At 38.3% G+C, this 14,689-nt stretch overlaps 1 protein-coding gene across 3 annotated transcripts in view; it reads left to right on the top strand.

The window, feature by feature from the left end:
- CDC42SE2 (CDC42 small effector 2) overlaps positions 1 to 14,689 on the top strand; it is a 120,895-nt gene that overhangs the window by 71,508 nt on the left and 34,698 nt on the right. For all 3 annotated transcript variants that reach the window (XM_043587014.1, XM_043587022.1, XM_043587033.1), the window contains one exon: positions 13,582 to 13,924. In XM_043587014.1, the coding sequence (XP_043442949.1) occupies positions 13,871 to 13,924 (54 nt within the window). In that variant the 5' untranslated portion in view covers positions 13,582 to 13,870. The remainder of the gene's footprint in view (positions 1 to 13,581; positions 13,925 to 14,689) is intronic.

Below are 14,689 nucleotides of genomic sequence, written 5' to 3' on the forward strand. Positions count from 1 at the left end.
TACATTCAAAACTACAGAGTCATTTAATTCAATTGGATATGCCATGTTAATGGATCAGAACACACAATATTATCAAGATGTGGTTTTCTGTTTTGTAATTGTTAGAAAAATTTAATCTCAGAATATAGGACACTTTTTGTAAAAATTGACAAACTGATTCTAAATGTGTATGGAAATGCAAAGAACTTAGACAGTCCAAAAACATAAGTTATAAAATTGTTAAGTCAGACTTCATGAAATTAAAAAACATACTTAAAAGATGTCACTAAAAAAAAAAAGTCCAGGAAGAAATATTCACAGTATATATTTTGCACAGTCGAGTTGATCTAGAATATATAAAGAACACAACAGAATAAGACAACTAAATTTAAAAATGAGCAAAAGATCTGAACAAATATGGCCAAAGAAGACATATGAATGGCCAACAAGCTTATGAAAAGACTACCATTAGTTATCAGGAAAGTGCAAAATAAAACCACAGTAAGATACTACTTCATACCCACTAGAATGACCAACACTGAAGACTGTCAGTACAAACAGTTGCAAGATTGTGGAACAGCAGGGCCTCTCATTCTTGCTGGCACAGGTGCAGATGGTATAATGGATTTGGAAAATTGGTCAGTAGTTTCTTACCAAGTTAAAATTAAACTTCGAGTAAGATCCAGCAATTCCATTCCTAACTGTTGACTCTGGAGGGATAAAAACGTCTGTCTATACAAACACTTGTACACACAAGTTTGTAATAGCCTTATGTTTAATAACCAAAAAGCTGGAAAAGCAGTAGTAACCATCAACGGATGAATAAACAAATTGTACTGTATCTGTACAGTTAAATCTATTTAGAAAAAAGTAGAGGTTGGGATGCAAGCTGGTGCGGTCACTTTGGAAAACAGTATGAAGTTTCCTCAAAAAACTAAAAATAGAACTACCCAACGACCCAGCAGTTGCACTACTAGGTATTTATCCAAGGGATACAGGTATGCTGTTTTGAAGGGACAGATGTACCGCAAAGTTTATAGCAGCACTACCAACAATAGCCAAAGTATGGAAAGAGTCCAAATGTCCATCGATGGATGAATGGATAAAGATGTGGTGTATATATGCAATGGAATATTACTCAGCAATCAAAAAGAATGAAATCTTGGCATTTGCAACTATGTGGATGGAACTGGAGGGTATTATGCTACGTGAAATTATTCAGTCAGAGAAAGACAAATATCATTTGACTTCACTTATGTGAGGACTTTAAGAGACAAAATAGATGAACATAAGGGAAGGGAAACAAAAATAATATAAAAACGCAGAGGGGAACAAAACGGAAGAGACTGATAAATATGGAGAACAAACAAAGTGTTGCTGGAGGGAGTGTGGGAGGGGGGATGGGCTAAGTGGGTAAGGGGCACTAAGGAATCTACTCCTGAAATCATTGTTGCACTATGTGCTAATTTGGATGTGAATTTAAAAAATAATAATAAAATTTTAAAAATAAAAAAATTAATAAAAATGTAAAAATCATTAAAGAATAAACAAACATTAAAGTAAATATAAAAATTAAAATAAAAAAGTAGAAGCAACATAAGTAAATCTCAAAAAAATGCTAAATGAAAGAAGTCAGCTATTTTTTTGTAAAGAGCACATACTGTGTGATTACATTTATATGAAGCTGCAGGAAGACTAACATAGAATTAGTCATTTCAAATGTACGAAAAAATTACCCCATTTATTTTAGTAGTTACAGAAACCTGATTAGCCACAGAAAAGTAGATCTGTGATAAGTAGGTAGTTTTTCAAAAGGATTTTGTACCACAGGTCAGTATTAAAGAACCATTTTACTCAGATTGGGACAGATTTAGTGCTGGTGTAGCTGTGAATAAGCTTTATTGATAATTTGTGCTTTTGCTTGGTTGTTGATTAATAATGTTTGCATTTTTGGCAAAAACTTCTTTGGCATTTGATAGAACCAGAGACTTCATCCCCTGCCCCAACCCCAGTATGTTCACCATGTCCTTCAAAGTCTGCAGCAAGGATGTTCATTTTTGCTTGATTCTCTGTTTTGCATTTCCATTCCTGACCTTTATCATTCTACTATCATCAAGTGGACATTGTTAGGATTTGCTTCTTTTAGTTACATTTCATTTAAATTGTTACTTAAAAATATATAATTGCATAGAACTTACATGTATTCTTTAATGAATAATTATAAACCAAGTATATCAGCCAGATCAAGAGGTAGAATATTGCCAGCATGCCAGGAGCCTTTTATGCATGGGCTTATTCTCAATCCCTGCCCTCAACTTTAGAGATAACTACTCTCCTGACATTTATTACAGTAATTTCCTTGCTTTCCTTTTACCAATGTGTGTATCACTAAACAAAATAGTTTAGTTTAACTTGTTGTTTGAAATTCATGTAAATGAAACCATTCCATGTATATTATTTTGTACCTTGCTGCTTTCCCTCAAAAACATGTCAGTGAAAATTATCCAGGGGTGCCGTGGTGGCTCAGTCTGTTGGGCATCCAACTTCGGTTCAGGTCATGATCTCATGGTCTGTGAGCTCGAGCCTCATGTTGGGCTCTGTGCTGACAGCTCGGAGCCTGGAGCCTGCTTCAGATTCTGTGTCTTCCTCTCTCTTTCTGCCCCTCCCCCACTCATACTCTGTCTCTCAAAAATAAATGAACATTAAAAAATTTTTTAAAATAATCTACAGACATATAATTGGGAGAAGATGGTGGTGTAGGAGGACGCTGGGCTCACCGCGTCCTGCTGATCACTTAGATTCCACCTACACCTGCCTAAATAACCCAGAAAACCACCAGAAGACTAGCAGAACGGATTCTCCGGAGCCAAGTGCAGACGAGAGGCCCACGGAAGAGGGTAGGAAGGGCGGAGAGGCGGTGCGTGCTACATGGACTGGCGGAAGGGAGCCGAGGCAGAGGGGCGGCCCACCCGCCAAGCAGAGCCCCCAAGTCTGGCTGGCCAAACTGGGAGGGGCCGGATGGAGTGTGTTTGGACAGCAAGCGGGACTTAACATCTGGAAGGTTATAAGTTAACAGCTCTGCTCGGAGAGCAGAAAGGCTGTAGGACAATGGGAGGGAGAGTTGTTGAGCCCCAGGACGATGGAGCTCAATTTGGCAGGCGCTCGCCAGCGCCATCTCCCTCGCCCATCCCCCAGCCAAAATCACAAAGGGAACCAGTTCCAGCCAGGGAACTTGCTTGTACCGCACATACACCCAACGCTGAGCTTCTGCGGATGATCCCTCCAGCGGGTCTGACTCCCTCCTGGTGCCGCAGGGCCCCTCCCGAAGTGGATTACCGAAGGAGTAGCGAGCTGAGCCTGCCCCTCCCGCCCCCGTGCACCTTGCCTATCCACCCCAGCTAATACGCCAGATCCCCAGCACCACAAGCCTGGCAGTGTGCAAGTAGCCCAGACGGGCCGCCACCCCACAGTGAATCCCGCCCCTAGGAGAGGGGAAGAGAAGGTACACACCAGTCTGACTGTGGCCCCGCCCACCAACGCGAGTTATTCAAGACAGCACAGGGGAAGTGCCCCGCAGTTCCGCACCACTCCAGGGACTATCCAAAATGACCAAACAGGAGTATTCCCCTCAAAAGAATCTCCAGGAAATAACAACAGCTAACGAACTGATCAAAAAGGATTTAAACAGTATAACAAAGTGAATTTAGAATAATAGTCATAAAATTAGTTGCCGGGCTTGAAAACAGTATGGAGGACAGCAGAGAATCTATTGCTACAGAGATCAAGGGACTAAGGAATAGACAGGAGGAGCTAAAAAATGCTATAAATGAGCTGCAAAGTAAAATGGAAACGACCATGGCTCGGAATGAAGAGGTAGAGGAGAGAATAGGTGAACTAGAAGATAAAATTATGGAAAAAGAGGAAGCTGAGAAAAAGAGACATAAAATAATCCAGGAGTATGAGGGGAAAATTAGAGAACTAAGTGATGCACTAAAGAGAAATAATCTATGCATGATTGGTATTCCAGAGGAGGAAGAGAGAGGGAAAGGTGCCGAAGGTGTCCTTGAAGAAATCATAGCTGAGAACTTCCCTGATCTGGGGAATGAAAAAGGCATTGAAATCCAAGAGGCACAGAGAACTCCCTTCAGACGTAACTTGAATCAATCTTCTGCACGACATATCATAGTGAAACTGGCAAAGTACAAGGATAAAAAGAAAATTCTGAGAGCAGTGAGGGATAAACATGCCCTAACATATAAAGGGAGACCTATAATTTCGTGACCGATCTCTCTACTGAAACTTGGCAGGCCAGAAAGGAATGGCAGGAGATCTTCAATGTGATGAACAGAAAAAATATACAGCCGAGAATCCTTTATCCAGCAAGTCTGTCATTCAGAATAGAAGGAGAGATAAAGGTCTTCCCAAACAAACAAAAACTGAAGGAATTCGTCACCACTAAACCAGCCCTACAAGAGATCCTAAGGGGGATCCTGTGAGACAAAGTTCCAGAGACATCGCTACAAGCATAAAACATACGGACATCACAATGACTCTAAACCCATATCTTTCTATAATAACACTGAATGTAAATGGACTAAATGTGTCAACCAAAAGACATAGGGTATCAGAATGGATAAAAAAAACCCAAGACCCATCTATTTGCTGTCTACAAGAGACTCATTTTAGACCTGAGGACACCTTCAGATTGAGAGTGAGGGGATGGAGAACTATTTATCATGCTACTGGAAGTCAAAAGAAAGCTGGAGTAGCCATACTTATATCAGACAAACTAGACTTTAAATTAAAGGCTGTAACAAGAGATGAAGAAGGGCATTATATAATAATTACAGGGTCTACCCATCAGGAAGAACTAACAATTATAAATGTCTATGCGCCGAGTACAGGAACCCCCAAATATATAAAACAATTACTTACAAACATAAGCAACCTTATTGATAAGAATGTGGTAATTGCAGGGGACTTTAACACTCCACTTACAGAAATGGATAGATCATCTAGACACACGGTCAATAAAGAAACAAGGGCCCTGAATGATACATTGGATCAGATAGACTTGACAGATATATTGAGAACTCTGCATCCCAAAGCAACAGAATATACTTTCTTCTCAAGTACACATGGAACATTCTCCAAGATAGATTACATACTGGGTCACAAAACAGCCCTTCATAAGTATACAAAAATTGAAATCATACCATGCACACTTTCAGACCACAATGCTATGAAGCTTGAAACCAACCATAGGAAAAAGTCTGGCAAACCTCCAAAAGCATGGAGGTTAAAGAACACCCTACTAAAGAATGAGTGGGTCAACCAGGCAATTAGAGAAGAAATTAAAAAATATATGGAAACAAATGAAAATGAAAATACAACAATCCAAATGGTTTGGGATGCAGCGAAGGCAGTCCTGAGAGGAAAATACATTGCAATCCAGGCCTATCTCAAGAAACAAGAAAAATCTCCAATACAAAATCTAACAGCACACCTAAAGGAAATAGAAGCAGAACAGCAAAGACAGCCTAAACCCAGTAGAAGAAAAGAAATAATAAAGATCAGAGCAGAAATAAACAATATAGAATCTAAAAAAAACTGTAGAGCAGATCAATGAAACCAAGAGTTGGTTTTTTGAAAAAATAAACAAAATTGATAAACCTCTAGCCAGGCTTCTCAAAAAGAAAAGGGAGATGACCCAAATAGATAAAATCATGAATGAAAATGGAATTATTACATCCAGTCCCTCAGAGATACAAGCAATTATCAGGGAATACTATGAAAAATTATATGCCAACAAACTGGACAACCTGGAAGAAATGGACAAATTCCTAAACACCCACACACTTCTAAAACTCAATCAGGAGGAAGTAGAAAGCTTGAACAGATCCATAACCAGCAAAGAAATTGAATCAGTTATCAAAAATCTCCCAACAAATAAGAGTCCAGGACCAGATGGCTTCCCAGGGGAGTTCTACCAGACGTTTAAAGCAGAAATAATACCTATCCTTATCAAGCTATTCCAAAAAATACAAAGGGAAGGAAAACCTCCAGAGTCATTCTATGAAGCCAGCATTACTTTGATTCCTAAACCAGACAGAGACCCAGTAAAAAAAAAGAGAACTACAGGCCAATATCCCTGATGAATATGGACGCAAAAATTCTCAATAAGATACTAGTAAATCGAAATCAATAGCATATACAAAGAATTATTCACCATGATCAAGTGGGATTCATTCCTGGGATGCAGGGCTGGTTCCACATTCGCAAATCAATCAACGTGATACATCACATTAATATAAGAAAAGATAAGAACCATATGATCCTGTCAATCGATGCAGAAAAGGCATTTGACAAAATTCAGCAATCTTAATAAAAACCCTTGAGAAAGTCGGGATAGAAGGAACATACTTAAAGATTATAAAAGTCATTTATGAAAGCCCACAGCTAATATCATCCTCAATGGGGAAAAACTGAGAGCTTTTTCCCTGAGATCAGGAACACGACAGGGATGTCCACTCTCACCACTGTTGTTTAACAAAGTGTTGGAAGTTCTAGCATCAGCAGTCAGACAACAAAAGGAAATCAAACATCAAAATTGGCAAATATGAAGTTAAGTTTTCACTTTTTGTAGATGACATGATATTATACGTGGAAAATCCGATAAACTCCCCCAAAAGTCTGCTAGAACTGATACATGAATTCAGCAAAGTTGTAGGATACAAAATCAATGTACAGAAATCAGTTGCATTCTTATACACTAATAATGAAGCAACAGAAAGACAAAGAAACTGATCCCATTCACAATTGCACCAAGAAGCATAAAATACCTAGGAATAAACCTAACCAAAGATGTAAAAGATCTGTATGCTGAAAACTATAGAAAGCTTATGAAGGAAATTGAAGAAGATATAAAGAAATGGAAAAACATTCCATGCTCATGGATTGGAAGAATAAATGTTGTTAAAATGTCAATACTACCCAAAGCTATCTACACATTCAATGCAATCCCAATCAAAATTGCACCAGCATTCTTCTCAAAACTAGAACAAGCAATCCTAAAATTCATATGGAACCACAAAAGGCCCCGAATAGCCAAAGTAATTTTGAAGAAGAAGACCAAAGCAGGAGGCATCACAATCCCAGACTTTAGCCTCTACTACAAACTGTAATCATCAAGACAGCATGTAGCCTCTACTACAAACTGTAATCATCAAGACAGTATTGGCACAAAAACAGACACATAGACCAATGGAATAGAATAGAAACCCCAGAACTAGACCCACAAACATATGGCCAACTCATCTTTGACAAAGCAGGAAAGAACATCCAATGGAAGAAAGACAGTCTGTTTAACAAACGGTGCTGGGAGAACTGGACAGCAACATGCACAAGATTGAGACTAGACCACTTTCTCACACCATTCTCAAAAATAAACTCAAAATGGATAAAGGACCTGAATGTGAGACCGGAAACCATCAAAACCCTAGAGAGAAAGCAGGAAAAGACCTCTCTGACCTCAGCCCTAGCAATCTCTTACTCGACACATCCGCAAAGACAAGGGAATTAAAAGAAAAAAATGAACGACTGGGACCTTATGAAGATAAAAAGCTTCTGCACAGCAAAGGAAACAACCAACAAAACTAAAAGGCAACCAACGGAATGGGAAAAGATATTCGCAAATGACATATCGGACAAAGGGCTAGTATCCAAAATCTATAAAGAGCTCACCAAACTCCACACCCAAAAAACAAATAACCCAGTGAAGAAATGGGCAGAAAACATGAATAGACACTTCTCTAAAGACGACATCCGGATGGCCAACAGGCACATGAAAAGATGCTCAACGTCGCTCCTCATCAGGGAAATACAAATCAAAACCACACTCAGGTATCCCCTCACGCCAGTCAGAGTAACCAAAATGAACAAATCAGGAGACTGTAGATGCTGGAGAGGATGTGGAGAAACGGGAACCCTCTTGCACTGTTCGGTGGGAATGCAAACTGCTGCATCCACTCTGGAAAACAGTGTGGAGGTTCCTCAAAAAATTAAAAATAGACCTACCCTATGACCCAGCAATAGCACTGCTAGGAATTTACCCAAAGGATACAGGAGTACTGATGCATAGGGGCACTTGTACCCCAATGTTCATAGCAGCACTGTCAACAATAGCCAAATTATGGAAAGAGCCTAAATGTCCATCAACTGATGAATGTATAAAGAAATTGTGGTTTATATACACAATGGAGTACTACGTGGCAATGAGAAAGAACGAAATATGGCCCTTTGTAGCCACGTGGATGGAATTGGAGAGTGTGGTGCTAAGTGAAATAAGCCATACAGAGAAAGACAGATACCATATGTTTTCACTCTTATGTGGATCCTGTGAAACTTAACAGAAACCCATTGGGGAGGGGAAGGAAAAAAAAAAAGTTAGAGTGGGAGGGAGCCAAAGCATAAGAGACTCTTAAAAACTGAGAACAGGGGTGCCTGGGTGGCTCAGTCGGTGAAGCGTCCGACTTCAACTCAGGTCACGATCTCGTGGTCCGTGAGTTCGAGCCCCGCGTCGGGCTCTGGGCTGATAGCTGGGAGCCTGGAGCCTGCTTCCGATTCTGTGTCTCCCTCTCTCTCTCTGCCCCTCCCCCATTCACGCTCTGTCTCTCTCTGTCTCAAAAATAAATAAACATTTAAAAAAATTTAAAAAAAAAAGAAACAACTGGGAACAAACTGAGTGTTGATGGGGGGTGGGAGGGAGGAGAGGGTGGGTGATGGGTATTAAGGAGGGCACCTTTTGGGATGAGCACTGGGTGTTGTATGGAAACCAATTTGACAATAAATTTCATATATTGGAAAAAAATAAAAATTAAAATAATCTACAAAAAAGAAATTGTTTAGCTAAATATGTTTCTCATTTTCCTGTTTTTTTAGAATGTTTATGTTTAAGGGGGGGGCACACGAGCAGGGGAGGTACAGAGACTGGGGATAGAGAATCCGAAGGAAGCTCTGCACGGACAGCAGAGAGCCCAATGCAGGGCTCAAACTCATAAAGTGCAAGATCATGACCTGAGCCGAAGTTGGACATTGAACCGACTGAGCCAGCTAGGTGCCCCTCTGTGTCTTAAATCAAGGCTTTATTGTTGTTTCTTTGGAAGTTTATCTAAGAAACAGTTTTACTGTGGGTAGGATGTTCTTTACATTGTTAGACAGCAGTCGTTTTCATACAAGTATAAAGCGAATGTCTGTAGCATTTAAGTGCAGAAAGTGAGGAGGAGAGGAAGCTGATGGTGGAGAATACTACCACAGTTTTTTATTCATGCCAATCTCTTTAAAAATCAAGAGACCAGCTTTTAATTCAAGGAAGCTCTGCTCAGTTGATAAATGGCCAGATAATTCACTGCAAGCTTTACTAAAATTTTGTATCTTGTGAATCTCTGTGTTTGTGAAATACTCTCTGGTCTGTAGACCAGTCTGACCCCTTACATGTCCAGCATATGCTGAGCTGTGTTTCAAGCCAAGTGTAGATTTTGATGTTGTTGCAACATTATGTTGCATGTTTTAAGCAACTGGCAGTTCAAGAAATGAAAGTAACTATAGTATATATATTATTAGTGACCTTTTTTGTGATAAATTTAGTACTTCTCTCAAGATGCGTATGTATAAATATTTTAAGTCTATACACTTCCGAAAAATAATTCTAAAGAGGAAGTTTAAGAAAAGCAAGAAGATGGAAAATGTATTGGCATGACGTTCCAAGGCATGTTTGAACCATTTTTAGAGTTATGTATTTACTTAACAAATACACATCTGTGGAGTTGCAAATAACCTCTTGGTCTGAAAGTATGTTTCTCCAGATGTATTATCTAGGTGGAAATAACTTCAGCTGTTTGTCCTTTTCAAAACAAAGCACAGATTAGTGTACTTAAAAAAAAATAATTCTTCAACTAAACATGAAGGAAGTCTTGTGAATGTCATTTTCAAAGTACTACCTGAGAGTGGGAAATTGTATATTTTAAAATTCACAAATTAATGAATAGCTGTGCTTTAAATGGGAAGGAATTTTGAATTTGGTAAAATGTGGCATAATGAAATATTATGGATTGTAAATTAGGAAGCCGTTTATTATTTTGAAGTATTAAACAGAAAGCACACTTGGTTAAAAGTAGAAAAAACCACACCACCTCCCAATCCAAAATTAATATTTAAAGGTGGTTTCTGAAAAACATAATTTCCAGGTAAGGAAACTTACCTGACTTTATATGTAGATAAGAAAATTAAACAGTAGTTTTAAACATCAGATTTCAGGATGGAGCTGGAGTGTATAATGCTAAGTGAAATAAGTCAGATAAAGACAAATACCATATGATTTCACTTATATGTGGAATTTAAGAAACCAAACAGATGAACTTGGGGAAGGGAAGAAAAAATAAAAGAAGATAAAAAGAGAGAGGGCGGAAAACTATAAGAGACTTTACTATAAAGAACAAAGTGAGGGTTGATGGAGGGGAGGTGGCGGGGGGTGGGTGGGTGGGTGGGGTAATGGCCTAAATGGATGATGGGCAGTAAGGATGGTGCCTGTTGGGATGAACACTGGGTGTTGTATGTAAGTGATGAACCACTAAGTTCTCCTTCTGAAACCAATATTATACTATATGTCAACTAATTTGAATTTAAATAAAAACTTGGAACAAAAAAAAAATTAACCTCATATTTCAATAGATTTGGAGTTTTACCATGTCTGTTTGTGTTGCAACAATGATGAGCATAAAGAATTTTCAGTTTTAAACAGAGATGTATGGAACTGGTTAAAAGATACTTCATTTCACAAAGACTTTTTAATCTTTAAAATTTTTTTAAATTTCTAATTGAAGTATAGTTGACATAGTTTCTGGCTTACAGCATAGAGATTGGACAGTTACATGCTTTATGAAATTCTTGTCACAAGTATGGTTGCCATGTGTCATCACACAAAGTTATTACTTTATTATTGACTGTATTCCCTCTGCCGTGCTTGTTTCATCTCAGTGACTTATTTTACAGTGACTTCTTGTCTTTGATTCAGGGTGGAATTAAACTTCTTAAATGCAACACTGAAATAATGTTCATGTTATTGTGAATTTAACTTTCCTGTTATATTCTTCCTAAGAAGGAAGTAAGTGAAACACTGTTCTTCTGAGCCTTTAAACCTTCATATTATTTACCTACTTCAGTGGACAGAATCAATTGTAACACTGCCACTTCTTTGTTTTGGAAGTTTGAGTGAGATGAGGAATGTTCATCCTTGCTCGAAAATAAATCTTCCCTGTTCTGAATTGTTAACTATGGCAAGAATGTAAATTTTCTTCCTTCTCATCTTTCTTTTTAAATGTAGGCTTAAATCTTAACATGTCATTTTTCTGTGGTATGTTAGGAGACTTGTTTTCTGGACTTTGTAGAAGCAGAGTACCACATTTGTGACATAAACATAAGATGCATTTATCTTTACTGAAGATCTTCATGTGTATGAATATAAAAATTACTATCATTCCTGTTATACGAGTCCTGGTTTTGGAGACAGTGAAAAGGAGGAATGTTATTTCACTTAATGTTCAGGGCCTGTGATGGTTTATGATTTATAGTTTGCATAGCTTATAAATTTATGATAACTTTTTCAAAAATTTATAAACATACGATACCTGTTTGACTGCTTGGGACAAAGATGTTAACAGATCTTTGAGGAATATTGTTAATGCATCTTTGGTCTTTGATCTTTTCATTTCCAGGATGGCTTTTTTCTTCATTGTATCTGAGCCAAAGTCAGATGTTTTAATCAAGCTGAGCCACCCAGGCACCCCTAAAACTTCGTATCCCGTCTTCCTGGAAATTTTTCCTAACATTTGTTGCCTTTGCTTCTCACCTTTCACTCACTTCTTAACCCACTCTAATCTGATTTCTGCACATACTACTTTACTGAAACAGATGTAACCAGGGCCATGTAACTGCTGCCCTTTCTTCTTCTTCATCGTTGTCTTCTTTTTTTAAAATGTTTATTTATTTGAGAGAGAGAGAGAGCATGCGTGCATATGTACACTCAAGAGAGAGCAGGGGAGGGGCAGGGAGAGAGGAAGAGAGAATCCCAAGCAGACTCCTTGCTGCCCATATTCTAATGGACTCTTTTCTCTCTTTGCTCTGTCCATGTCAGTTAATTATGTTATCTCCTTCCTCTTTGAAGCAGGATCACCAAAGTAGCTGGTTTTCCTCCTCTCTCTCTCTCTCTCTCTGATAGCACTCAGATATTCTTGGTAGACTTTTCTTTCTCTACCCATCAGTTAAATGCTCCTAACTTGCTTACTTAGTAACTCACTTACCTAACTAACTTAATAATGCTTACTTACTTAGAGTTCTCTATTAGATTCTCTTTGCTTTTCATGATACTGCCTTCTTTATTATTTTATGCTACTTTAGAATTTCAGATTCATTGCTTCATTTATCATCTCTTGATAATTCAAGGAATTTTCTTTGGTTTCAAAGCTGTATATCCAGTGGTCTACTAGACATCTTCACATGATAATTCTACTAGACTGCAGGTGATATAAATCCACTTCAGTGTAGCTTCAGGCTGCAGAGAGAGAAACACTGCCTCACAAAAACAGAGCTCAGGCCCATAGGTCACACTAGTCTTAGGGATGACAGGAAGCAGAGATTCATGTCATCTAAATTTTCTCCTCTCTCTTGTCTGCTTGTCAGCATTATTATCTCAGAATGGTCATCTACATGAAGTTTGGAATTTAGTTGGCTAAAGCCTTAAAATCAACATCTTGGCAGTCAGAAGAAAAGATAGGTTCACTCTTAGCCCAAGTCCACAAAGAATATTGGCAGACATGTATTCTGATCGACTCAGCTTGGTTGACTACCAGTGGGATATAAACTATTTTTACTGACACTGATTGTGGTGATGGTGATGGCAGGGATCTAATGTCTTAATTCACAAAATGAGTAAGAAGAATTGATTGCTGTACCAGTTATTTCTGGGTTGTTTTTGAAATCAGTGTTCAAGTGAAGAAACATGAAAATGATCAATATTTCTGCCTGGAATTTGAGACTTTTATATGGCAGTCATAGTGTTGTAGTTAGTGATTAGATAAATTTATTAGAATAATTAATACTTTTATAGTTATAAAATAGGGTGCCTAGTGAAAGCAAGGGTTTATGTTTTATTTCACTGCTATATTCTTAATACCTAACACTCAAAAAAAGTGTTCAAAAATTTTTGTGGTGTGCCTGGGTGCCCCACTTGGTTAAGTGTCCTACTTTTGATTTCAGCTTAGGTCATGATCTTGCAGTTTGTGAGATTCAACCCCACTGGGACTCTGCACTGATAGCGTGGGGGCTGCTTGGGATTCTCTCCCTTCTTCTCTTTGTCCCTACCCTGCTCATGTGCTCAAAGTAAAAAAATAAACATTAAAAATTTTTTGTCAAATATCAGATTATTAAAATCTTGATTTTTTTTTCAATGCTTATGTTGTAGGAAATATCTTTTATCACAGATTGAGAAAATAAAAGCATCTAACGATCAGTAAAATAACTTGTTTTCTTTTTTTTTTTTTTTTTTAGATTACCTGTTAGAGGCCTTGAGTCAAGACAAGAATTTTTGTACCTTCCTGGTGGTTCAGAAACAAGTTTCTGTAGAGCCAGAAGCAAAGAAAGAAAGACAGTTTGACTTTCTTCATTGAATTATCTGTATAAGATACTTGACTTCCAGGAGCAAAAACACAGAGAAGTAATAAAATTATTTTTTTGGCATCTTTGGACATTCAGCATCTCAAGGAGCGTGCTTTGTGAAGCTTCCTGAGCTAAGATTCAAGAACTTCATTGGTGCTCATTTATACTGTGGACTATAAGCATGAGTGAATTCTGGTTATGTTTCAACTGCTGTATTGCAGAACAACCTCAGCCTGTAAGTATGATGTAATATGTGTACAGATTGGGTGGGGTGCTTATTAAACATACCACTGGTTCTTAAGCTGAGAATCAGGACTGTAGCAGTAATTGGAGGGCAGATCTCAGGAGTGTCAGAAAGTAGTTTAGGGGAACTCTGAACATCTGGTTAGGAAAAAAAGAAAAAAAAAACACCTGTTTTTTGGGTAAATACTATGTGTCAAGAACTGTGCTAGATCTTTGTACATGAGTGAGGATGTTGTCCTTCTCTACCGAGTACATGGCTTCTAGAGGAACAGTGAGAGGTGGAGACTCCAATTTGAGGTAAAACAGTAGAGTTGGCCTTGGAAGTTAGCAGGTGGAGGGTGTGGCAGCCAGACTGCGTTTACATCCTTCTTGACCTACCACCTCTTTTTCCTCACAGTACCCCTGAGGAAGATACCATTATCCTTATTGTTCAGTTGAAATAGATTCAGTTTTTCGCTCAAAGTCCTATAGAGAGTAAGTGGTCTTAGCTGACTTTTTTTGGTACATGCCCCACTTTTGTGCCTTCTAACCTGTACACTCATATTGTTACCTCTTCCTAAATCTTGCCCTCCAAAGTCTCATTTTCTTTTCATCTTTTAAGATGTGTACATCAAATAACCTCTATAAAATCTCCACCAGCTTTTTCCTGACTTAGCCATTACCTCATCTTTATTCCTACTAGCTCCTTAGTTCATTTTTCTGTTATGACATGGAGCTTCTGCATGGTAAATAACCCTTGTACAGTCTTGCTACCACA

This window comes from Prionailurus bengalensis, chromosome A1 (genome assembly GCF_016509475.1).
Source record: "Prionailurus bengalensis isolate Pbe53 chromosome A1, Fcat_Pben_1.1_paternal_pri, whole genome shotgun sequence".
Classification (NCBI taxonomy): domain Eukaryota; kingdom Metazoa; phylum Chordata; class Mammalia; order Carnivora; family Felidae; genus Prionailurus; species Prionailurus bengalensis.